Raw genomic sequence first — 27,326 nt, forward strand, 5'->3', positions numbered from 1 at the left:
AGACGAATGGTGCATCCCTAGCAGCACACATGTTCCACAAAGGTTACTGTAACTCAAATGTGACCAGAATTAGTCACAATCAAGTTGCTGCAACCATTTTTGTCTGACTTGTGCTGCTCGGGATAGGAAAAGCATCCGGATAACGTTGAGCTAACAAGATGATTTTTTTCAAGAGCTTTGATGATGACTGGTTCTCCTTGGTATCTTGAGCTTGAGCTTAATTGACTGCTCGTAGTTGCTACTCCATTATGACCAGATTAGCTGTTCTTGCACAGGGAACCAACAGATGTTTGCTTGGGACTAGCACTCATCTTCAATGTACAAGTACTGGTGATCTCATTTGTTAGGTCATACTGGCGCCTGCCACGTCAGAATGCAAGTCAATGTAGGGAAGGGGGAGGAAATGATTATGCAATCACTCGCCCACTGCAAGCCGAATATACCTCTGCACTTGCCACGAGTTCAAGCGGAATTTGTTGAAATTTTTGGGTTAGGTTCGAGAGACAGAGGTCCATCTTGGTTAACGAGCTGACAATGTGATAGATAGGAGAAAGCAACTGATGGAATTTCTAATTGAATGTAGGAAACGAACTAGTTCATTTCCAATTCTAGCAGATTACTGTTAGAATACTCAAGTTGAAGGTATAGGAATAGTAATGGTAACGGTATGGAAGTCCATTTCCAGTTCTAGCGATTGCTAGAACATGAGAAATATAGAGAAAGCTACAAAGTAGGAGAATGGAACGGACCTGGGATTGAACCCACGACCTCCTGCATATGAGGCAGAAGCAGTAGCCATATGACTACCAAGCCCGTTGATGACTGGTTCTCCTTGGTATCATCGAGAAACTCGTTTTACGAGTAACCTTTGGCATATCGGGTCGCCTCTCGACACAATCGGCAAGAACTCTCTCTGGATGATCATCAGGAAGTTTTTTTTTATTAACGTCTTGTTTGGCAGTTTTTATTGTATTTTAGTGCAAGCTTTAGTCGTGAACTAAGACAAATGGTCCAGTTTGCTTGGACGTACAACGTCCATCGAGATCTCGCGGCGTTGTTCGGGTGGTTACGTGGTTTCCAGCGTCAACATGATCGGGATCTGATCACTTCCCCGGGGCTCGATGTCGATCGACCAAAGACATCGCAATCGAGGGGTTCACCGATGTAAACTTAACGAAAACATATCGATTTTTGAAGTGTGCACTTTTTTTGTCACTGTTTTTTTTTCAACCAATTCAAATTGTATTTGCTTTTTGTTTAGAAAAACTCATTTTTAATAGTATTCTGTGAATGAAACTCAAAAAGTATATACAAAACAAGATATTAAAAAAGACCGCAGTGTGTTTACTTCAAATTGAACGAAATAATTGAGGGAGATTTAAAAAAAATGAAGTGGGCACTTTATTTTACCTACCAGTGTACGTGTATTGTGGGACTGCAGGTTCAGACTTTGCTTTTTGTCCGATTATGAAATTTAAGCGATATCTTTTACAGTAAAACTTTACTTGACAGAAAAATCACCCCAAAATTTATTGCGCTCTACCATTTGAATACTTGATGTCAGCACTTAAAGTATTTCTGTTATGTGTGTGTGTGTATCTTCAATCTAACCCCCACTGTCCGGCAGTGGTATTATGGAAGAAAGCTGTCTTTAATAAAGTCAGCTTTAGCCCGGGAGTTAGAAGGTGCTAGCTCTACTACAGCTCCAGTGACCCATTTCAGACTGCCTGGTAACTCACGTCCAGTCCGAGGTCACTTTCACTAGCAATAAGCCCCGCCTGTTTATGCTACCATTATCAATTGGATAAATGGATCCATAAACAAACTTCCGGATTTTTTTAATCCAGCGCGCATTTAATTTTGGAATCATATAAAAACATATTGAAACAATCTCACCAAATTGATCCAATCACTTCCACGAACAATTTACTTCACACATCCCCGTATACACAAACGACTTCGCACACTCAATTAAGAAATACACTTTATTAGAGGTAAATTCTAAACTTCAAAACACTAAAGTATTTCTGTTATCTCCAAAATCATTTAAAAATTTCATAATTCTCAGTTTTGTATTGGAACGAGAAATTTAATCTTAGTGCATATTATTTCTTTCTAATAATAGTTTCTTTCTCTGTTAAGTCGTTAAGAACAATTGAATGATGTATAATTATTTTGTACAAGTGAAATAATGAAATAAAAGCTACTTGTAAATTAAATTACAGCACCATGCATACTTGTAAAAGAAACTACAAGCCAATGCTAATAATTTCTACTTGTATTTTCTTTATGCAACAGTTAGTTGTAAATTCCACACATATTATTAGTGCGGTTTACTTGTAATATTTGACTATTTGACGTAAATTCATACTTGTAGATTCATCATGCAACGGAAAAATTCAAGTTACAAGCTACTTTACTAATATTATTAGTAAAATTTCGATTCTGCTACAGGCCCCAGATCGGATTAAAAGATCAGCTGTTTCCCTCTATGGAAGAACCATACGGGAGAGCGCCTGTCTGTCAAGAGGTGCTTCGGATATTTTTGTTAGAAACTGTTTACTTTTACCCATTCACACCGTGTTCCACGCTGGAGGTCTGAAACACCATCCGTCTCCATCAATCGTTGTCCTAAAGATTCTGCATTCAGCTTTTTACCTTGCGGGAAACAGCGTCTCCTATTAGATTCTAGCAACGAAGATCAATCAAAGCTATATGGGTCCGGAAAAAAGCCACGGTGAACGGCACTTACTACGGATGAGCGGTAAGAACGATGCACCGCTACCAAATATTCTTTTTGTCATTCGGAAATCCATTGAGGTCTTTGCAGGAAAAATAGAAGGAGCGTTCAGCGGATCTGGCGGTAAATCCTACGCCCTAAAGGTGCGGAGATTAGCTCAGGTTAAGCGGTTGTTTGGAATGCAAATGCTGCTAGATAACACCACCATCACCATATGCGAGCATCCGACCCTCAACACTGCCCGATGTGTGGTCAACTGCCAGGATGTCATAAATAAGACCAAGGATAAATTAGCAGCCGAATTAGCTCCACAGGTAATTATGGAGGTTTGCCGAATTACCCGCCAAAGTGAAGAAGGGCGTGAAAACACGCCGGTTATAATCCTATCATGTCACGGAACATGTTTTCCGGAGTGCGTTAATTTTGGCTATATTCGCGGCAAGGCTAGGCCTTACTACCCAAACCGAATGCAGTGCTTTAATTGCAGAACTTTTGCCACACTAAGGCCAGATGTCAACAAAAGTCCCCTACTTGCGGTTAATGCTCATAAGACTACCCAATCCCTGAAGACCTTTCGTGCTCCCGCATCAATTACTGCAAAAACTGTGATACAAACGATCACAGCAACCCGAGCCGAGCTTGTCCTTCCTACAAACGTGAGAACAACATTCAGCGGATTAAAGTAGACCAGGGCCTGTATTATCCGGTGGCTAGGAGGGTCTATGATCTAAACCATGGTCCAAGATCATACGCCAGAATTATTTAAGAAGCCAATAACGACGAATTGAACCGTAAATTTGATGACTTAACACGAGTCGTCAAAGAAAATGATAAGGGATAGCGGAATTGAAAATTACACTTGCCACTCGCTCTCTACCACTTCCCGATACACAAAACACACCATTCAACGATACATTCAAACTAGTTGATGAACAGTTGTTGCGGGAGGCGTTACGAACGTCAGTGCTGCATCCGAAAACTTCCACGGGGATGCTGAGTAGATCTGACAGAGCGCTTGTCATCCGACAGCTCTGACGGTGTCAGCGAAATCAACAATTCCATCAACGAAACGAAACGATGTTGTTAGTTGAAGTGCGGTGATGATGATTATGCAGCCTGTTTTTCTCAGTAATACTAAATATAAACTAAATTGAAATATTCCTAATTGTTACCTAAACTACAAAGTTGAATTATATTAGTTACTTACATGCAGAAATTTTTGTAACTAATCTATATTGAGTGCACTTTAGTAGACTAAATTAGATTCTATCTTAAACGAATACGAAATCAAATACTGACTGAAGTGATCACTGGACGGTAGCTAGGACGTGGAAACTATAGACTAGAGTCACTAAATTCTTTAAAGAATATTGGCGCGGCACACGACGGCACAATTTAACTCGTTATTCTTTGTCGCGTTGCTGAAGACGAAACGGTCAAGAAGGTCATTTGGAGGACGAATACATGATGCCCACTACTACGCGAGCGGCGGCCAAAGCCAACGCTGAAAGACCACAGTGCGTTTGCGAGAGATGCAAAATCCCTAATCACGTAGCAGACATGATAGCTTGCGATCGGTGTCATCGTTGGTATCATCGTGCGTGCAAGGAGATGACTGAGAGTCTGGACGGTAAGTGGAAGTGCAATGTTTGTCATTCAATGGCGACCGCAAGTGGTGATTCCATATCTGGAGGAACCAACACTACCTCACGGTCAACACGGCTCCAGTTACAACTCATGCGACTGGAGGAAGAGAAAAGGGCACAGGAGAAACTAATTCTAGAGCAGCAGGAGCAGGATCGTATTCGCCAGGAGAAAGCTCTAGAAGCCAAAGCAGCACTTGATAGAAGGTATCTAGACGAGAAGTATGCTCTGCTAGTTGCCGAAGTAGAGGAGGATGAAGCATCGCAAGCAGTTTTCGAAACTCCACCACAATGTGTGGGTATTCTCAAGCAGAAAACTTAATGCGACTGCAAAAATGCCTCAAGGGCAAAGCATTGGAGTCCGTTCAGAGCAACCTTCTGCTACCTTCATCGGTCCCGAAAGTAATGGAAACATTGGAATCTTTGTTCGGGAGCCCAGAGCGAATAGTACAGTCACTGCTCGTAAAGGTACGAAGTGTCCCCACCCCGAAAGCGGATAGACTTGAGACGCTTGTTAATTTTGGTCTCGTCGTTCAGAACCTCGTTGGTCATCTGATGGCAGCAAATCAGCAAGCACATCTAACAAACCCAACCCTTCTTCAGGAGCTCGTAGACAAACTGCCACCAAATATTCGGCTCGATTGGGCATTGTACAAAAGAAACGTAGGACTGGTTGATTTGGGAACATTTTGCGAGTATATGAGTGCAATTACATCAGCCGCGAGCGACGTAGCTCACTTCAGCGACTTCGACGGAGCTAGGATCGGTGGAGCAGAGAAGCCAAAAAGAGAGAAAGCGTTCATCCACAGTCACGCGATTGTTGAACCGCGAAAATTCGTTCAGCAGGGAAGGAAAGCGGACACCCAAGGAAAGCCTTGTTACATCTGTCAGAGTGTGAAACACCGAATCAAGGACTGCAACAAATTTAAATCTTTGAGTCTGAGAGATCGTTTGAAAGCCGTGGAAACGTACCAACTTTGTAACAGTTGTCTAGTGCCGCACGGACGATGGTCCTGCAAGTCAACTCGTACCTGTGGAATCGCAGATTGCACTATGAGACATCATTCATCTTTGCACCCATACCAAGCATACGCCGTTAAACCAACAACATCCGAAAGCACTGACTCAGAATCAAAATTACGTACCGTCGTCAACATTCACAATCGAAGTCGAAGCACTACGATATTCCGAATAATCCCAGTAGTATTGTACGGTAGAGGAGTTCAAATATCAACCTTCGCCTTCCTAGATGAAGGATCATCATCAACATTGATCGATAAAGAACTGGCAGATCTGCTGAATTTGGAAGGAAAATTGCAACCTCTATGTTTGACCTGGACAGCGAAAGTTACGCGACATGAAGCCAATTCTCGTCAGGTTGATTTGAAAATATCAGGAACACAAAGCGGAAGAACCTTCGCCTTAACAGATGTTAGCACGGTAAGCCGGTTGGAGCTTCCAATTCAGTCTCTACGGTACGCAGAGCTGTCATCACAGTTTCCATATTTGACAGGACTACCGATCGAAAGTTACGAAGAAGCGATTCCACGAATCCTAATTGGTCTAGACAACATTAAATTGTCCCTGCCTCTCAAGACACGGGAAGGAGGATCGGATGGACCTGTTGCAGCGAAAACGAGATTGGGATGGTCACTGTTTGGTAATACCGGTGGATCGAAGCTGGATAAAATGTTTCCAATTTTGCACATCTGCAAAAACGCTGAGGAAAGCGACATACACGACCTTGTGAAAGGATATTTCGCGATGGAGAACCGTATCCGTCACATGCGGTCCAGAGGCAGAAGAGGACCGGAGAGCGAGAGAAATTTTGCAGCGAACGACGATCAGATGTACAGACGGTCACTACGAAACCGGGTTATTGTGGCGCTATGATGTAGTTGAACTGCCGGCTAGTTTCAGCATGGCCGAACGGCGTTTAGTTTGCCTTGAGCGCAAATTGCGGAAATATCCGGAGTTAAAAATGAGCTTGGAGAAACAGATATCTGAATACCAGAGCAAAGGATATGCTCACAAAGCGACGTCGAAGGAGCTGCAGGATAGTAATCCGAAGCGAATCTGGTATCTCCCATTGGGAGTAGTCACAAATCCACGCAAGCCCTCCCTAGCAACACAATTCACCTTGATTTGGTTGCAGTAACTCATATATAACCTAATTTGGTCTTATATGAGTATCAGAAACTGATTTACAACATGTGTGCTGCTCGGGCGGAAATAAACTGGGACGCTGCAGCCAAAGTGAAAGGAGTATCTCTTAACGACATGTTGCTGAAGGGCCCGGACTTGCTAACTTCCTTACCATCGGTCTTGTGTCGTTTTCGCCAACGGAAGATAGCGATAGCGGGTGACATCCGCGAGATGTATCACCAGTTGAAGATTCGAAGTGAGGATCGACAAGTTCAACGGTTTCTTTACAGAAGCGATCCAACCAGTAATCCCGACGTTTACGTCATGGACGTAGCCATTTTTGGATCGACTTGTTCGCCTTGTTCAGCAAACTACGTAAAAAACACGAACGCAATGCAATGGAAAGACCAATTTCCAGAAGCAGCAAAGGCGGTGGTTGAGAACCACTATGTAGACGATTTTTTGGATAGTCGAGACACCGAAGAACAAATGGCTAAATTGGCAGAGGAAGTACGGAGAATTCAAGAAAAAGCTGGATTCGACATACGACGTTGGCGTTCGAATTCGAAGAAGGTGCTACAAGCATTGGGAGAAGACGCTATGGAAACGATGAAGGACTTCAGTGTCGACAAAGATAAGCAAGTGGAACGTGTCTTGGGAATGGCCTGGGTACCAGACGAGGACGTCTTCGTATACTCTGTGAATATACCAAACGAACTGGATGGTTCGGAGTCATCGAGAGCCGTAACAACTAAGCGAAGTATTCTCAAATTTGTTATGAGCGTATTTGATCCACTCGGATTAATATCAAACGTGCTCATCCATGGTAAAATAATTATTCAAGATCTTTGGAGGGTTCAAATTGGATGGGATGAAGCTATTCCAGTAAATATTCTCGAACTTTGGATACGCTGGATCGAACAAATCTCGAAACTGAATCAGATTCGTATTCCGCGTTGCTATTTTCCGGAATATGATCACGAAAGTTTTCAAACATTGCAACTCCATGTTTTTGTTGATGCAAGTGAATCAGCATTTGCCTGTGTCGCATACTTCCGGATAATCGATCGTGGAATACGAATACGAAATCAAATACTGACTGAAGTGATCACTGGACGGTAGCTAGGACGTGGAAACTATAGACTAGAGTCACTAAATTCTTTAAAGAATATTGGCGCGGCACACGACGCAGAAAAAAAGAGAAGACATTGACTTCTCTTTTTTTCTGCGTCGTGTGCCGCGCCAATAACAGTCGAAATGAATTGAATCGCTCACAACACAAGTAAAATGTTTTCTCCAAGCAGTCATGCCAGCTAAATCGACTTCTGCAACAAAGCAAACAAATATATCCTTACATACTGAACAAATAAGTGCCGGAACCACTGAACAAAATGTATCCGAACCAACACAATAGACCAAAAACACAAGAATGATTCAACCAAGGGAATCAACGCATCGTCTACGCTTTCATCGAACTCTATAAGCAGAAGGAAAATAGTTTATAGTTGAAGAAAAAACTCAATTTTCTACCAGCCGTTTTCCGCTGGCTTGTCTGTCCTCATTATCCCATACCTACTGATTGAAAACTCGCCGTCTCCGTGCCCATCCAAAGAACCAGGTGGTATCTGAAAACCAAAAAAACTGCCTAAACTCTACACATACCTACCATACAAAACTGCCTAAAATTTCCAACCAACTGATTTTTTACGCCTTGCCCACCACTGCAGATGCGTCAAATACCGTGCGGCAAAATATAAATATGTGATAGGTGAAACCTAAATCATACCTAATTGATTACCAATATCTGGTAGCTAACTAAATTATTTGTTAAACTTATCAAAACCCATTGCCATCGCATTTCGGTTATTTACGAGTACCTACAATTTAATGTATTTGTTACAATAGAACCAAACAGGCTCCAATAACTCTGCCTGGCATAAAAGAAGAGCAAATTGATCAATAGTAACATTGTAACGAATTCTACTCATCATATGCATGTACATCGAATGTTTTACAGTGTAAATAGAAGTTTCTGCTGAAAAAAACTCATCTTCAACGATAACACTTCTCCTACGATATCCCTTTGCGGGGATTCAAAATTGAACGCTTGAAACTAAGCCACAAGATCCGGAATAAATTAATACACATCAAAAGAGCTGAATAATTTATTGCTGAACTTTCCCGGTGCGTTTCGGTCCACTAGGCACTATTTCCCGTTCTCCCAAGGCTCTTTGCGGATGAATACACTCACATACCACATATCGATTTCCCATTTCCTAATTCATATCTGTGCTTTCGATTCCGAGCAGGATAACTAGATTCATCATGGCAAAACCAAGAATCTCTCCTCTACCGTTCGGTAATAACTAATCTCGCCAGTCGAAATCGAAGGAGTGGGTCTAGTCAGTCTAAATGTATCCCTCGCCTTGCGTCATTGTCTCGACTTTGCCTCGATATTTCTGATAAGGATAAAGCCATTATACGAGCTGTGAGGAAAGTGGAGCTATTATTCTTTGGTCTGAAAGTTGAAATGATGTTGGCTTGGTTCATGCCGCGTTCAAATGCTAGATCCGATCTGTATGCATGAGGCACATCGATATTAAGTGCGCTCTGCCGAGACCAGGGTGCTCTTCCGTAGTCCGACACCAACAGAAAGAACATTTCCAACAGTCTCCAATGGGAAATGGATCTGCCTTGATCCCTCGTGGATGTAACCCTTTGTCAAACACAATGGCACGAGGTGTGATATTAGTGTCGGACTGTGCGTCCAGAGTGAGTGATTATCTGACTGGGAATGAAACGATTCAAAAATCTTCATACGTAATGGAGAATCGAATATCCGTAAAATTAAGGCACCATCAATCTGTTTGATTGATGGAGGATAGATTGTGTTTTAAATGATACGTATCAGCCTTTCCGTAATATGCTGCACGATGGTTCACTTGACCTTATTTAGTGAACGACTGATAGAGCAAGTTTTACTTACGATATTTTCCTCAAATTTGCATTTTAGCAAATCATTCGACTAAAATATTCTAAATGATGCATCGAAACCAAACAACAATGTCTATGATTTAATGGTTATGATCAGGCGGAATTGCCAGACAACGAAATGGCGGAGGGCTTTGGAGAAAATGAAGATATGAATAAATTTATCTAAATCTGTTTGTGTTTGTGATATACCAAATCAACATTAGCTTTACCGCGAACAGCAAACATCTCGACGTATCGTTTGGGCTTCTGGCCATATACGTGGAAGTATGTAGTACTTTAGTGCATAAATTTTAGTCCATCGCTGGCTTGCGTACATGTGATACGTGAACGATCTAGTTTCAATTAATCCTAAAACTTTTCCTATCTCACTATGAATTTTCACGACGTTGTTATTCAAACTCCCAAAGTTTCACGTCAAATATTCATCGAAATAACATTGAAAGCACCATTTCCCAAAACCACTACATTTTTTTTCTCCGTGTTCTCCCTACAGGTTAAACTTTGTCTTTTGTCCATCGTTCTGGTGAATGGAGATCCGACACGGCAAATATGAATATTCAATACAGATTTACAAAAAAGTAGCTGGAGACGAGTCCATCAGGAAGTGGTTGCAGATTGCAATTAGTCACATCGTGCTTGAGAAGCATGAAGCAATCCAGACGGCAACAGGACCAACGCCATCACCAGCTTCGCCTGATCTTGGAGCGAACGAAAGAGGTTGTGAATATAAAGTAGTTAGTGGAAATCGAGTTAGACAACTGATTAAATCGAATTAGCCATGTTTATTTGATAAGCCCGTTTTACGCCCGTTTTGCGCTTCCTGTTAAACGAAGCAAACCCAAAAACCATATTGCAAAACCAGAAAGTGAACAAACATCCATCAGTGCAGAAGTGTGAATCAGGACGAGTAACGAAGCAAAGAACGAAAATTAACCCCCAGCGCCCTTGAGACAAATATGAACACAAAGCCACCGCTCCAAGTTCCTAACTTTATCGGTAGTAGCACCTCATCGAGACCACAAAGTCCTTCCCTGTGTTTTTCGACCGCCTCGTCGAAGGCAGAAAAAAATGAACCGGTGACGCTGTGTGGCTGCCGTCGAGCATCTAAATCACAATGCTTCTCTGCTATAGGTAAGTCTCCTAAAATCTAAATGAACTATAAATTTTCTTCTCGTTAGTAATGCTGGCGAACAGATTCGATTTTTTCTTTCTTTTTTAAGCCCGAGCATAATGGGCAAGTGAATTTATTGCTCGGTTGTATACAATTAATTTGTCGAAAGTAGAACATGTTCAACTTTCTTTTCATTCAAGTAAATTGAATAAAGATGTTTACATATATTCAATTCACGTTCACATTATTACAACTGTGATGTAATTTAAAAGACTTTTTTAATATGTTAGACTTCCATAAAATTTCTTTCTGAACAACATAAGCCTAAGTGGGATTTTTTAATTACACCCAATTAACCACCCAGTAGTTCACTGGAAGATCCGGAACATCCGTGAAAACGAAATTCGAAAATATCATCGTATGGCGCCGGGATTTTTGGAACCATTTCTCGCCGAACCCTGACAAACACACGGGCCATTGTGTCCACCGGGTGTTCCACTGAAAACATTCCATACTCAGGGTTCGACAACAATCTTCTTCTTCTTCTTCTTATTGGCATTACATCCCCACACTGGGACAGAGCCGCCTCGCAGCTTAGTGTTCCATTAAGCACTTCCACAGTTATTAACTGCGAGGTTTCTAAGCCAGGTTACCATTTTTGCATTCGTATATCATGAGGCTAGCACGATGATACTTTTATGCCCAAGGAAATCGAGACAATTTCCAATCCGAAAATTGCCTAGACCGGCACCGGGAATCGAACCCAGCCACCCTCAGCATGGTCTTGCTTTGTAGCCGCGCGTCTTACCGCACGGCTAAGGAGGGCCCGACAACAATACATTTTAAAAATCCCGCCGATCTACGATGAAATCAATTTACCATTTTTACTGATGCTCCAAATCTACCAGGAGACCCTGGTACATGTGTGGATCACAACATAAATTGCTTACTCAGGATTATACAAAATAGATTCTAAAAAATTCCGATGCACTACGATGCTATTTTCAAATTGACTACCGTCATCGGGGGTGAGAATGGGTCACTGTTTCAACTACTTAGAATGTTTGAAGAGTGGATTGAATGTATCTGAGGGCAAAAAGGCTAAAATATAAGAGATCTTTTTGAACGATTTTGCACTACGACCTCCAGGCTGCCGATGAGAGCGATGACTTATTCTCACCCCCCAGACCCATTGTCACCCCCGATGACGGTATTTTTACGGATATTCCGGATCTTCCAAGGGATCACCCGTTTTCAACAATGGTCAGTGTGTGGTCGAAACATCAATTACATATTCAGGGTTCGACATTGACAGGTTAAACATCATTTTGCAAAATTTATGGCGAATACCCTGTCAGCCCTTTAAAGGGATACATACAAATAGTATTTGACCCCGCTCCCGAAAAAACGTTCCAATCGCGACATCAATCTCAAACTTTAACCGTCGCTTCATTCTAGCATTTTAAGAGATGTCATTTGAACTACCTACAAACGATTATTCAAGTTTAAATATCAGAATGGATTCCCGGGTAACCCATCACCCTTCTTCTTCTTATTGGCATTACATCCCCACGCTGGAACAGAGCTGCCTGGCAGTGTTCATTAAGCACTTTCACAGTTTTTAACTGCAAGGTTTCTAAGCCAGGTTACCATTTTTGCATTCGCATATCATGAGGCTAACACGATGATACTTTTATGCCCAGGGAAGTCAAGACAGTTTCCAATCCGAATATTGTCTAGACCAGCACCGGGAATCGAACCCTGCCACCCTCAGCATGGTCTTGCTTTGTAGCCGTGCGTCTTACCGCACGACTAAGGAGGGCCCCATCACCCACATAAGGGTTAATTACTACTAGAGACGCTTTCAAGCGGTTGAGCATTAGCATGATGACCGTGCATTCCGTAGTTGCTACTCCGTGATTCACCAGAACAATCGTAATTGCACATGGAACCAAGTACTTGTTCTCCAACATCAATGTGCACGGAGGTTTTATGGCGATGCGGATGTTTTATGAGTCAGTCAATGGCGTGCGGAGAAAGACAGCGCCATCTCCCGTCGTGTACAACGACCAACAAGGGAATTTGCTGACAGATAAAACCGAAGTGGCTGCCAGGTGGAAGCAACACTTCAAGACTTTGTTGAATATGGAACTGACGGTGCATCGGTGAACAGAATAAATATTAGCGACGATGGACAAGCTGTGGAGTCGCCTACAATAGATGAGGCTAAAAAGGCTGTTAAAGAGCTGAAGAAAATATAAGCCTGCGGGGAAGGACCAGCTCCCGGCTGAACTTCTCAAACATGGCAGTGAGCAGCTTTATGAAGCTCTGCACCATATTCTGTTGAAAACATAGGAAAACGAGGAAATGCCTGCTAGCTGGTTGGACGGCCTCATTTGCCCTCTCTTTAAGAAAGGGCACAGACTGGAGTGCGACAATTACCGAGGAATAACCCTCCTTAATTCGGAGTACCAAATTATGTCCCGTATTCTGCTCCAGATTCAGACCGCTTGAAGAGTCCTTCGTCGGCAAATATCAAGCCGGTTTTCGTGAGGGCCGATCAACGACGGATCAAATGTTTACCCTGAGAAAAATCCTTGATAAATTGCGGGAGTACAACTTGCAGACACATCATCTGTTTATTAATTTGAAGGCGACGTACGATTCAGTGGAACGGAATGAATTATGGCAAATTATGCTTGAACATGGTTTTCCAGCGAAACTGATACAACCGATTGGTATAACGCTGGACGGATCGAAATCATGTGTTAGGGTTGCGGATGAAATGTCGACGTCATTTGTTACCTTAGATGGATTAAAGCAGGATGATGCACTCTCTTATCTACTGTTCAATATAGCGCTCGAGGGAGCGATTAGGATAGCTGGTGTGCAAAGAAGCGGTACCATTATCGATATTATCGGGATTGATCGCCGTGCCGTGGAATAGGCTTTTGCGCCTTTTGAGATTAAGATAGCGTGGATTGGACTCACGATCAATACCAGCAAAACGAAATACATGATCGCTGGCAATCAACGTAGGTTCATTAGTGGTGGTTGTAGTGCAATAGTGGATGGTGGAAAGATGTGGTGGTGGTAGAAGAATTTGTGTATCTTGGAACATTAGTGACGTGCGATAATGATGTTACCCGCGAGGTGAAAAGGCGTATTGCAGCTGCAAATAGGGCTTATTACGGACTTCGTAACCAGTCCCGTAGTCTGCAAATGAAAATAAAACTCGCGCTGTATACTACTCTGCTTCTTCCGGTGGCTTTATACGGCCATGAGACATGGACGTTGAAGGAGGCTGATACTGTGGATATTATTCGACTGTAAACAGGAGAACGGTATCCGGCGGCGTCGCATGAATCACTTATACAACACGGCAGACTACGGTGGGCTGGTCACATTGTTCGTATGCTGGAAGAACGTCAAGCGAAGATAATAGAACCCGGAAGAGGCCGCAGGCCTCATGGAAGGACGCGTACACGATGGCTTTTGCAGTTAAAGAGGACCTGAGGGCGCTCAATGTTCAAGGTGAGTCCTGTGGAGAAGGATACTCCATTCGGCGTAAGTTCATCGAAGAGCTATAGCCCATCAAATATCAAGTAAGTAACGGGTTGTCCAGCCCGGCTGGGTCTAATGCTACAGATTTCAATCTCGCCACAACGTAAGGTGTGACCGACCCAGCTCACTTCCGTTCCCGAATTCCAGTTGCCATCGGCCTCTGGTTGCAACAACGATGGAGCTCGTTGTTTGAGATCAAGTTGTGGGGCCACCAGGCATCAACAATGAACTGGATGCATGTGTTGATGAACACCTGCTGCCGTTGAGTGCTCTCCTCTGATACACACCATATTTCGTAGGCATATAGCAGCGACGGTTTCACGTTAACACGGTAGTTGGATTTTGATACGTTCACTTATCTGCCCGTTTCTTCAGATATTTCTAAAGCTAGCAAAGGCAGCCTTGGCTTTCTTAATCCGTGCCGCTATATCGATCTTGATACCGCCGTATGATGCCATTTGGCTACCAATATATTGGAAGCTTTCAACATGCTCCACTGATTGCCCTGCTACTATGAAGCGGGAAGGGGTCGCCGTGTTCAAATGCGACGATTTGGTATTATTGACATTGATGGCTGAACCTGCCGAAGAGGAGCTCTCGGCAAGGTCGTTGAGCTTACTCCACATGAGCGTGACAGTATGGTCCATACAAAATCTTCCAGCATGAAATCCGGTCTGCTGCCACCGGAGAGTCTAATCGATCTTCTCGTTATTTCGGGATAACTTTGCATAGGGCTTTCAGAATGGTACACAGCAACATAATGGCTCACAAGCATACATGCAGGTCACCTTTACCAAGATATCCAGTATAGCCAACTCAAGGGCCCCGTACGCCTTTCATTGGCGAACAAAGTTCATGTACTCTGCATCGAAGCTTAGAACCGGTAGTAGGGCACAATCGTTAATGCGAACATATTTATATTCGGTTAATTACTGCAAATAAATTCTTTTTCGAGTCGCTATAATCCAGCAGGTATCTCAAGCATACCACATCGTTACATTTCTGCATGATTGAGTGTTTGGTTTTGATGAAATATTGAAAACAAAAGTGTGCATAAAAATTGCCTCGCCATAACAAAGCCATAACAATGAAGTTTCTGTGGAGTTTTCCGATTGATGTACTCACCCCATCGATGGATATGCAACAGTAAAGCACATGTGGCGATTAAGAAAATCAAGCATCCAAGGTTGGTTGGGATTATGATGGCTTTTCCGCAAAGTGGACCATTAAATGGTCTTGTTATGTAGCGGTTATCGGCTTTTCTTGAGAGTAAGAGGTTGAGTGTTCGAGTCCCCCTAAGACACGTGGATTCTTTTTCGCAAAAAAAAATAATAACAGTTTGTTCATTTCGATAACATGCGCTGTGCCTATGCACGCACAGTCAAGATATTCAACAAAAAAAGAAGAGAGATTGTTTGTCGGAAAGCCATTTGACCAAAGTCCACAATTGGCCGAAAATGTCGTTCGGCCGAACAGTTCCTTTGGCTGAAACAGTCGGTTGGCCGAATAGCTTATTTGGCCGAAATGGTCGTTTGGCAGAAAGGGCCATTTGGTGGAAATTAACATTCAACCGAAAGTGTCGTTAGGCTGAACTTGTCAGTGGTCATTTTGGCGAAAACATCGTTTAGTCGGAAAGGTAATGTTTAGCCAACTGGTTGTTTGGCAGAAAAAACATTTTCGAGCCAAATGGCTCTACCTGCCAAAATACTCGCTGTACCAAATGGCATTTTCAGCCAAACTGCCATTCTGGCTAAATGGCATTTTCAGCGAACAACTTTTCTGGCCAAAATACTGGTTTGAATCAATGTCTAATAAAAGTTTCGGGTAAATGGACCTCGGCCAGATGACTTCCGGCTTAACGTGCTATCGGCCAAGGGGCATTCGAACAAATGGCTTTCCGCCAAATGAACTTTCGGTCAAACGATGGGAAGGGACGATTGGGTGGAGGCCACATGGTAGAATTGGTCATTTGGTCGAAAAAGTAGTTCAAATAAATAGATCACTGGACCACAAATACCGTTTGCCGAAATGGGTCTTTAGCAGAAATGGTCGCTGGATCGCCTCTGATCTGACAGAATGGTAATGTTACCAAAAAGTCATTTGGCCAAACGGGTCACATTCTCAATCATATGGCATCAAGCAAATGGCATTTTCGGCCAATATGAGGTGAACCGGTCAAGGGCCGAAAACCTCATTAATAAAGACAATAAAAAAAAAATATTTTCGGCCGTATGACTCATTCGGACAAATGGCCATTTCTGTCAAACGACCATTTCAGTCGAACGGCATATTCGGCAAGATGATTTATTCGGTCAACTGACCTGTTAGGACAAACGCTTTTGCCAAATGAAATTTCCAACCAAACCGTTTCGATATAATAACCGTTTCACCCGAACGTTCATTTCGGCGCAACGACTTTCGGCTTAACGTGGAATTGTAAAAGAATTTAATATGAACAATGAAAACTCCAAAAAAAAATGTATTTATAGTTTTTATTTTTATTCCTTTCTTTATTTGTTAGGCACTCTGTGTTACTTAACCGCTACTGTGCCGAGATCTACTGTGGTATTCTGCTGTACAGAGTCCACACAGAATCTATTTTTAGATTTCCATTACCATTATCGTTTTGTTGCCAGTCCACCTTATCGTGAGTCAATTGTGTCCGTTTGTCCATGTCGTGCATCCAGTGATCATTGCATTGTTCGGTTGCCATTTATCCGGGTACGTTGAAGGAATGCCTCCGAGAAGAACAAGTTGTCAGTCGTCATCAGGCAGCCGTGACGATAAGGCGCGTCTCCCAATTTTGGTGGAGGGGCTGGTAATCGAACCCATGACCATTCGCTTGTAAGGCGAACGTGTAGCCAACTACGCTACGGGACCCCCCAATCACGTTCAAATACCGAAAAGTTTTCCGTGAAAATTTTAGAATTTCACGTAGATTCCGAATAATTTCTTGTGAAAATTCTTTAGAGTTGCCCATGGATATTCCGAAGATTTCTTTTTTGGGTAAATTCAGAATAATAATCAACAGAAATTTCGAAAAACTTTCCGCGCATTTTCTGAACAATTTCATATAGAAATTAAAAACAATTTCCTGTGAAAATTCTGAACAATGTCTCATGAAAATGTCAAAAAATTATCCACAAAAATGCCAAACAATTTTCCGGAAACTCCAAGCTTCTATTGAAAATTCCAAGAAAACTCTCGTGAAAACTTCAAAGTAGTTGCTGTTGCGAAATCTTCAAACAAATATTTTGGGAAAACTATGAATTCTTTATGTGGAAGTTCAAAAGATTATCCCGGTAATCTCTTGAAAATGTCCCGAAAAAATCAAAAAAAAAATATAAGAAACGAACGCAATAAAAAAATCCCCACGCCGATTCACGCCGCCACTGCCAAATTTATGACAAATGCCGCCGCCGACGATTTTTTGGACCGGCGCACAACTTTTTGTGTGGCTCTCTCTTTAGTCGGCGAAAGAGTCCAACCACGCTCGCTTGTCCTGGAGCCGAGTATCGTTGACGGGCTAAGACCCTGCCACCATGGCTCTGTTTTTTTGTTCGCTCCATCGCGGCTTTGACTTTTCTTCGCTCCACTATCTTCCTTCAGGTCTCATCTGGGATCCATTGTTTTCTCTGGGTGTGCAGTTTGCCCAGAATATTCTCGCTGGTGACGATGAAGGCGTTCTTGATGGCGGTCCATTGGTCTTCCACGCTGCCACCTTCCGGAATATTTACAGCACTAGTGGTCCAAAATATCTGCAGTGGATGTTTTCGGATATTTTTCGAAAGATAAATTGAACAAATATAAAGAGCTATGCATTTCAACCATTTTTTGGTAAGTTTATTAAGCCTGCTTTGTTCTACAGAATTATTCATAAGCTACGCCATTTTGCTGATTGAATTTATTTAAAAAAAAAACAGATTAATCCACCTAGCGTTGGTGGTGCCTTTCTCGAATTTTACATTTTCGTACCATTTTCTTCATAACTTTTGAACGCAATGACCGATCGCTATAAAATTCAATAGTGATCAACAAGGCTTTGTCCCCTGTCGAATGAAACTTGTTGCGAGAAATTCGGTTAAGGATTACTATACCAAAAGTTGTCTAATGTTTTTTATAGCTTTTGTGCACACATATACACACACACATACACACACACACATACACACATACATACACACGGACAGACAGACATGTGCTAAACTCGTCGAGCTGAGTCGATTGGTATATAATACTATGGGTCTCAGAGGCTTCTATAAAAAGTTCGTTTTCGGAGTGAACTTAGTTGTACGAGAAAGGCAAAAAATGATGGAAGCGCCAAAAAATATGACTTCTTGGGAGAGTTGACTTTAAATCGATAAAAATATTTGTCGGAAAAGAATAATTGAGAAAACTATATATCAGTTCCTGCAACACTTCTTTCGTCAATTTCATTAACCATGTTGAATTAAGCTAAAATACAGACGTTTCATTCTCTTCGCAGGTGTGCTGTTGTTGGTGCTAGCGTACACAGCAGTCGGCTCAGTGCTGTTCGTGACATTGGAAGGAGACGCCGACGAAAGCGACATGATTGAAACCTCGGTGGCAGCATCGAAACCATATCCTAGACATGATGTAGTTAGTTCAGAGCTAAGATTAAAGTAAGTACATATTTGAGTTCTAATATGTGAATATCAATCAGTCCAAAAAAATCATGAGACGATTTAAACGATGGAAGAATTTTGGTATTTTAGCAACCTTTTAATTTTCACTTTGTTACTGTGAGCCAAAATAGTGTTTTTGACATTGCTTATATAGGAAAGCAATGATCGATTTGGTTCATGTTTATTTCCTTTAAAAAAAATCGTTAAAACGGATAATGCTAACATTGTTAAAATACCTTTTTGAAGTTGTTTAGCGAAAGTCTAACCGTGTCAACGAGTTAGTACAATCCACTCAAATTCAATTCACCATCAAAATATCGTTGAAACTTCAGTTCTAACATTTATCGTATGATAAACCATTTTAAGTTCAATTGAAGAAAATACGGTCAAAATTCTGGAAATGGCTTTTTTCTCTCAGTTTGCTCACATAGAAGAAACTAAACCAATTTGGTCCTCAGTCACGAAACAGTTTTATCGTGCATACAATGATTAGCACTCTGTAACAATTCACACGAGCTCTTTATAAATTTTTTCAACCGATTCGAGCACAAGTCGAGCTGATAACGATTCCGTTTTTAATTGCTCCCCAAGTCTTTTTCCATCCCCGTTCGGTGACGCTCACACTTTGTATAGTTTTGTCAATTGCTGGATGGAGCAGGTCTGTTGGAAAGTTTCAGTTTAATTGAGTTTTCCGCCAGGGCAAGTTTGTGCTGCTCAGAGTTTTTCGCTAAACAGATAATGAAAATCTGTAAGAAGCACAAATAAAAAACCAGAGGAATGCATTTTTCAACAATTAGAGTTAAGGGTTCTCGTTTGCGTCCTTCCGAAATTTCTTACCAAAAACTATCGCCAACTACAAACAACAACTTTCGAACACAGTTTTGACCGAGTTTTTCCATTTCTCTTTTCTTTTATTGCAGAACTGTAGATCGGCTGTGGTCCATTACGGAAGATCTAAACATATTATACAAGGAAAATTGGACGCGACTGGCGGCTCAGGAAGTGCAACATTTTCAGGTATTTGCAACACAACTTTCCAATTACATACCCTCCCTAAATGCTTTCGAACAAAAAGGAGTAAAAACTTACACTCACCAGCCAGCAAAGAAGGTGTTCATCAAACCGGTCCGGTTTAGATTTTGCTTTGGATTTGTGGAAAAGGATTTCTTCAACATACCTAATTAATAGTTTCTGAATACGCGTACAGAACTATTTCAATGCTGAAGCGTTAAGAAAATGATAATTTTCATTGAAAATCATCAAACTACTTATTGAAATTCTGCCCGATTTTTTTTACACTTTTGCATAATTGTTTTCCTATTTTCTATTGACGGATGTTTTAAATTTCAAAATAAAACCCACTTTCATTCAGTCAATCTTTATTTGAGAACCGCGCCCGACGGAATTCAAAAAATGCCATCAGGCATAAATCTCGATAAAGTGATTTTGAAATTCGATGGCGGGATTTACTTGAAATTGAATCAATACGGTCGAGTCGATTGAATCACCTTGTCATCATATTGAACCAGTCTGATACAAATACTTTTCCTTCCATCAACTCGAACAACGTCCAGTGGGAGCTAAACAAAAATCACACGAAGATATTGGAATAAGTTGCTCCCAAGGGGAACCCACGTACCACTTTTCCATTTCCGGTCCTGCTAATGGCTTCATTTCTTTTTCAAGTTTACATTAGCGCGTCCATCCGTTAATGTTGTTGTCGGGCGAAGAATCAGACCTCCGTACCCTTGGAGCTCGGGGTGTTATTGACCACGTCGCCGGAGTCGTGACTGTGCGCTTACCGGATCGCCCCGTACTGATAACTACGCGATGACCAAGGAGCGGGAAAATGTTTAGTTGTGCTCACAGCTCACCAATCGACGGTGATGATGGTGGTGATGATGATGGCGACGGTATTGCAAATGCCTCCAGCAGCATTGCAGCGTGTTTCTCTTTCCGAGCACGATTTTGGTATAAAATAAATTTTACGCTCCGATAGCTACAGACTTTTTCGTTATCAAAATCCACTATATGGGGATTTGCAGCATAAAACTAACTGGCTGCGAAACTGTATCCGAGAGTGTGATAAAAATGCTGTTTACTGCAAATGAATATTTAAAAATTTATGCTTTGCAGATACATACATACATGATAAAATCATAGAGGGAAAAAAACTGGGGATCATCCAAGTGTTACAACACGCTGAATATAGATTTACGGTAGCTAAGTCGAAATGAAAAAAGCCTTTCAATGTCATGTACTAAATGAAAATTGAGTATTCGAGAAATCTTGATAATTGGCCTCTTTGAAACAAAAATTGATTTTTCACGGATCCGGAGGTGTTCCAAAAACCTTATTAAGCATTATAAAAATCACTTCAATGGCCGATAACTTACTTACAACTTACCGAGTGCGTGGTGCAAAGGGCCGACTACAAAGATACTCATCATGGGCGATGTCCAGCTATTACTGCTTTTATCTTTGATGCAGGCTGCGCTGATATGAAACTTTGGGACTACATCTGCTGCGATGTCCTGCTGGGTTCCAGTATAATGTTTGTTAACAGATTTGTTTCCGCCCCTGAGTAACGTGTGGCCGACCCGGTCCCTACGCACCCTCAGTTTTTATTTCTACAACTCGGCAAACTTCGCACAGCCGTGTGCCCAGCATAATTAAAAACTGATATACCGTCAAAAATAAGGTTTGTTAGCTGTGTTTCGGCAAGCTTCCAGAAACATTGACATTTATTATTTATTTATTCAGACTAAGGCCGAAGTGGCCTGTGCAGTATATAAGAGTCTTCTCCATTCCGCTCGGTCCATGGCTACACGTCGCCAACCACGCAGTCTACTGAGGGTCCACAAGTCATCTTCCACCTGATCGATCCACCTTGCCCGCTGCGCACCTCGCCTTCTTGTGCCCGTCGGATCGTTGTAGATAACCATTTTCACCAGGTTATTGTCCGACATTCTAGCTACGTGCCCGGCCCACCGCAGTCGTCCGATTTTCGCGGTGTGAACGATGGATGGTTCTCCCAACAACTGATGCAACTCGTGGTTCATACGCCTCCTCCACGTACCGTCCGCCATCTGCACCCCACCATAGATGGTACGCAGCACTTTCCTATCGAAAACTCCAAGTGCACGTTGGTCCTCCAACGAGCATCGAGCCAGGTCTCGTGTCCGTAGAGGACTACCGGTCGAATGAGCGTTTTGCAGATTGTCAGTTTGGTACGGCGGCGAACTCTATTCGATCGGAGCGTCTTGCGGAGTCCAAAGTATGTACGATTTCCAGCCACTATGCGTCTCCGAATTTCTCTGCTGGTATCATTTTCGGCAGTCACCAGTGAGCCCAAGTACACAAATTCTACCACCTCAATTTCGTCACCACCGATGCCAACTCGCGGTGGGTGGTTCACATTGTCTTCTCTTGAACCTCTTTCTATCATGTACTTAGTCCGATCCGCTTGGCTTCCCTCTTCAGTCTGATGTAGGCTTCCTCCATCTTCTCAAAGTTACGTGCCATAATATCTATGTCGTCGGCGAAGCCAAATAGCTGGACGGTCTTATTGAAAATTGTACCACTCATGTTAATCCCTGCTCTTCGTATTACCCCTTCCAAAGCGATGTTGAATAGCAGATACGAAAGACTATCACCTTGCCGTAACCCTCTGCGGGTTTCGAAGGGACTCGAGAATGCCCCTGAAACTCGAACTACGCTCATCATCCGATCCATCGTCGCTTTGATCAACCGTGTCAGTTTATCCGGAAATCCGTTTTCGTGCATTAGCTGCCATAGCTGGTCCCGATCGATTGTATCATATGCGGCTTTGAAGTCGATGAATAGATGATGGCACGTTGTATTCGCGGCATTTCTGCAGTACTTGGCGAATGGCGAACACCTGGTCCGTGGTGGAGCGTTCGCCCATAAAACCCGCATGGTACTGCCCCACGAACTCCCTTGCAATTGGTGCTAGTCGACGGCATAAAATTTGGGAGAGTACCTTGTAGGCGGCGTTCAGCAATGTGATTGCCCGGTAGTTGCTACAATCCAGCTTATCGCCCTTTTTGTAGATGGGACACACGACACCTTCCATCCACTCCTGCGGCAAAACTTCCTCCTCCCAAATCTTGGTAATGACCCAGTGCAGCGCTCTAGCCAGTGCCTCACCTTCTTCTTCTTCTTATTGGCATTACATCCCCACACTGGGACAGAGCCGCCTCGCAGCTTAATGTTCATCAAGCACTTCCACACAGTTATTAACTGCGAGGTTTCTAAGCCAGGTTACCATTTTTGCATTCATATATCATGAGGCTAACACGATGATACATTTATGCTCAGGGAAGTCGAGACAATTTCCAATCCGAAAACTGCCTAGACCGGCACCGGGAATCGAACCCAGCCACCCTCAGCATGGTCTTGCTTTGTAGCCGCGCGTCTTACCGCACGGCTAAGGAGGGCCCCATAACCTCACCTCGGTGCCTCATCACCGTGTTTAAATAGCTCACCTGGTAGTTGGTCAACCCCAGGGGCTTTGTTGTTCTTCAGCCGGCCAATCTCCTCCTGGATTTCCTGGAGATCCGGAGACGGTAGAAATATGTCCTGCGCGCGTTCCCCCAGGTCCATCACCATACCGCCATCTTCGTCTGCCACATCGCCATTCAGGTACTCTTCGTAGTGCTGCCGCCACCTTTGGACTTTGCAACTTTGACATAACGAAAAAACATTTTTGTAAGGGCTCGGTTGTGCGAATCTCAGTGAAAGTTGAACAAATTGCTGAAATCCCGGTAAAAAGTGAGCACTTTCATTGCCGAGTTCCAGTTGCTCTCGGCCTCTGGTGACAACGACAATGGAGCTCGCTGCTTGAGATCCAGTTGTGAGGCCAACATGAACGAATTATGTTCCGAAGGCATCCGTTGATGATCTCCTGCCTGCAGCTATCGAGTGTTCTCCACTGATGCACATCAAGCTAAAGCTAAGCTAAAGCTAAGCTAAAGCTAAGCTAAAGCTAAGCTAAAGCTAAGCTAAAGCTAAGCTAAAGCTAAGCTAAAGCTAAGCTAAAGCTAAGCTAAAGCTAAGCTAAAGCTAAGCTAAGCTAAAGCTAAGCTAAAGCTAAGCTAAAGCTAAGCTAAAGCTAAGCTAAAGCTAAGCTAAAGCTAAGCTAAGCTAAAGCTAAGCTAAAGTTAAGCTAAAGCTTAAGCTAAGCCAAAGCTAAGCTAAAGCTAAGTTAAAGCTAGCTTAAAGCTAAGCTAAAGCTAAGCTTAAAGCTAAGCTAAAGCTAGCTGGTGGGGTGAGTGAGCTGGTGGAACAGTGAGTGGGCAGCTGCAGCTGGCTGAGCTGGTGGGAGCTGGGAGTGGGGTGGAGCTGGGCTGGTGGTGGGTGAGACTGGGAACAGAACAGGCTGGTGGGGTGGAGCTGGAGCTGGGGAACAGGAGTGGTGGGAACAGGGGTGGGTGGGAGCTGGTGGTGGCTGGGAACAGCCTGGGGGTGGAACAGGAACAGGAACAGGTGGGTGGGAACAGGTGGGCTGTGGGTGGGAACAGGGAACAGTGGGGAACAGGTGGGCTCAGGCTGGGAACAGGAACAGGTGGGGTGGAACAGTGGGAACAGACAGAACAGGAACAGGGCAGTGCTGGGGAACAGCTGGGCTGGTGGGGCAGCTGAACAGGAAAGCTGGGCTAAGCTGGTCAGCTAAGCTAACAGCTGCTGGGGCTAACAGCTAGCTAACTAAAAGCTAAGCTGCTAAAGCTTGCTAAAGCTAAGCTAAAGCTAGCTAAAGCTAAGCTAAAGCTGCTAAGCTAAGCCAAAGCTAGCTAAGCTAAGCTAAAGCTAAGCTAAAGCCAAGCTAACGCTAGCTAAGCTAAAGCTAAGCTCTAAAGCTAAGCTAAAGCTAAGCTAAAGCTAAGCTAAAGCTAAGCTAAAGCTAAGCTAAAGCTAAGCTAAAGCTAAGCTAAAGCTAAGCTAAAGCTAAGCTAAAGCTAAGCTAAAGCTAAGCTAAAGCTAAGCTAAAGCTAAGCTAAAGCTAAGCTAAAGCTAAGCTAAAGCTAAGCTAAAGCTAAACCAAAGCCAAGCTAAAGCTAAGCTATTCCGAAAAAAACTGAATAAATTTCAAAGAATTTTTAAATTAAAAAAAAATCGATTATAATCAACTAAATTCTAGAAAACAAATCCCGATAAAACATGAAAAAATTCTCGGGAATTAAATGCGGTCAAAATATTATCACTCTGATTTACACCGCCATTGACTAAAATAGCTTTTGGCGTGACGCTAAAAACGCCATCGCCACCATGTCTCGCGCTAAGCATCATAAGTTCATAACTGCATTAATCGATTTTTATTCTTCAATGATTTATTCTTACCAATAATGCAATGAACTTCGTCAGGTCAGGTGCTCTTGCGTGATAAATTATGGTTACATGCGTGATAAACAAAAAAAAATCTATGCAGTTACGACCTCATGATTATTATTTAACACATTCATATCCAATATCTAATGTTATAAAAAAATGCTTAGATTACCGGTTTGGCAAGTATATATCCGAAAAAGGCATACCGCTGACAATATCTTGTAAGTAGGTAGTACGATTCGATTGTATAAAAACTTCCAATCAGTTCATAATTTATTACAAACGGAAGCCCAAGTTAGGTACGTCTCTCTGGACCAGCTCCGCAGAAAGAGTGCTGTTCTAAGTAACGAGCCGCGCCGAGCGTGAATCTTCCTTACGTAAACGGCAATGTTTCACTGTCCCATAAAACTTTTCACCAAAATTCGCCCAGCGCTTTCATTACGACTGTGCACTGAACGAGGAACCGCAACGGAACATAAAATCATCATGCAAAACCCCACCGGCTGCCTTCACAGAGCAGCGGCAGCAGCCGCAATGGCAACCAGCCTGAGCGTGATAGATCTGGAATTTATGCTACTAGCCATTATCCATAAAACATGTAATCCATTAACTTTTTTGTTCCGATGGACCTTTTTATGTCGGGTTGCCAGGCCTTCACCGACGATGCATGCTAACCCCTATCCCGCGGTAAGCAACTTATCCTCTGCAAGCCCGACGGGCCGCATTTAAATAGTTTCACTCCCACTTCGATCTCCATAACAAACGATATGATTCCACTAAATATGTACGTAGGGCCCAAGCATAATCTAAATCCGTAATAACGATAAACAACTCCTAGCTCAAGGATGTGCAGATATGGGGGGAAGATAACAACATCGATACTCTAGTTTTATTTTTATTACCATATTTACATCGCCATACATTGGTACTGCGGTGGCCCAATAAAAGGCAGACTATTTCCTAATAAATATGTCCCTCCACTACATTTTCCGAACCACATTCGACAGTATGTTACTAAGCGCCCGTCTTCTCTGTATTTGGCAGGACACCATCTTGAGAGCAGTGAGGGCCTCCAAAGCGCAGCAAGTGACAAATGTCCAGAGCAACGCCAAACCCTACAAATGGACATACGCTTCGGCATTTCTATATTCGCTGACGCTGATCACCACGATTGGTAAGTTTTCCATATCAAACCATTTTTTTTTTTGGGAGATGGGGTTTCATATCACTGGGTTCGGTCTATTAGGATGCAAAGCCCTGCCAAATGGAATTCCAAAGCAGATAATAACAAAGTGTGAATAATCCGTAAAATATGCCTTCTAGCAAATATTATGTATATGGAAGAATATTTTCAATGAAACATCATTAGAATAGGTGATGATTTGAATTTTTAATAACTATTTATTCAAACATATAGGGGAACGGTTCGGCACTTCATCTCATAGCTTCCATTTTCATCCCATCAAAAACAAGGCAATGGGGAAAAATTAGATTTTTTTTATTTTTGTGATTTTTTGCAGCTGTGAGCACACGTGTTAGCGAAAATAAGCAGCGTTATTGGTGCTGAATTTCTTTGTTTTGCTATGAAATGAATATATGTTCAGTGAGATGGGAAACGGAACATATGATCTCAAAAGGTCGAGCTAAGCTATGAGTTTTTTAACCTACCAAGGTATGACAAAAGCGACGAAAGCCGGCTTCTATCTTCATTTCGTCTACAGCTTGAGCTTGAGCTTGATTGACTGCTCGTAGTTGCTTTTCCATTATGACCAGATCAGCTGTTCTTGCACAGGGAACCAACAGATGTTTGCTTGGGACTAGCACACATCTTCAATGTACAAGTACTGGTGATCTCATTTGTTAGGTCATACTGGCGCCTGCCACGTCAGAATGCAAGTCAATGTAGGGAAGGGGGAGGAAATGATGATGCAATCACTTGCCCCCTGCAAGCCGAATATACCTCTGCACTTGCCACGAGTTCATGCGGAATTTGTTGGAATTTCTGGGTTAGGTTGGAGAGGCAGAGGTCCGTCTTGGTTAACGAGCTGCCAATGTGATAGATAGGAGAAGGTAACTGATGGAATTTCTAATTGGATGTAGGAAACGAGCTCTATAGTTCATTTCCAATTCTAGCA

At 42.7% G+C, this 27,326-nt stretch overlaps 1 protein-coding gene across 1 annotated transcript in view; it reads left to right on the forward strand.

Moving 5' to 3' along the window:
• Nucleotides 1-27,326, forward strand: part of LOC134219175 (potassium channel subfamily K member 10-like) — a 350,538-nt gene that overhangs the window by 281,101 nt on the left and 42,111 nt on the right. Inside the window, exons 4-7 of the mRNA XM_062697880.1 lie at nucleotides 10,016-10,653; nucleotides 18,684-18,840; nucleotides 19,764-19,860; nucleotides 26,236-26,365. Of these exons, the coding sequence (XP_062553864.1) occupies nucleotides 10,479-10,653; nucleotides 18,684-18,840; nucleotides 19,764-19,860; nucleotides 26,236-26,365 (559 nt within the window). The 5' untranslated portion in view covers nucleotides 10,016-10,478. The remainder of the gene's footprint in view (nucleotides 1-10,015; nucleotides 10,654-18,683; nucleotides 18,841-19,763; nucleotides 19,861-26,235; nucleotides 26,366-27,326) is intronic.

The sequence above is a fragment of the Armigeres subalbatus genome, chromosome 3 (genome assembly GCF_024139115.2).
Source record: "Armigeres subalbatus isolate Guangzhou_Male chromosome 3, GZ_Asu_2, whole genome shotgun sequence".
Taxonomy (NCBI): Eukaryota; Metazoa; Arthropoda; class Insecta; order Diptera; family Culicidae; genus Armigeres; species Armigeres subalbatus.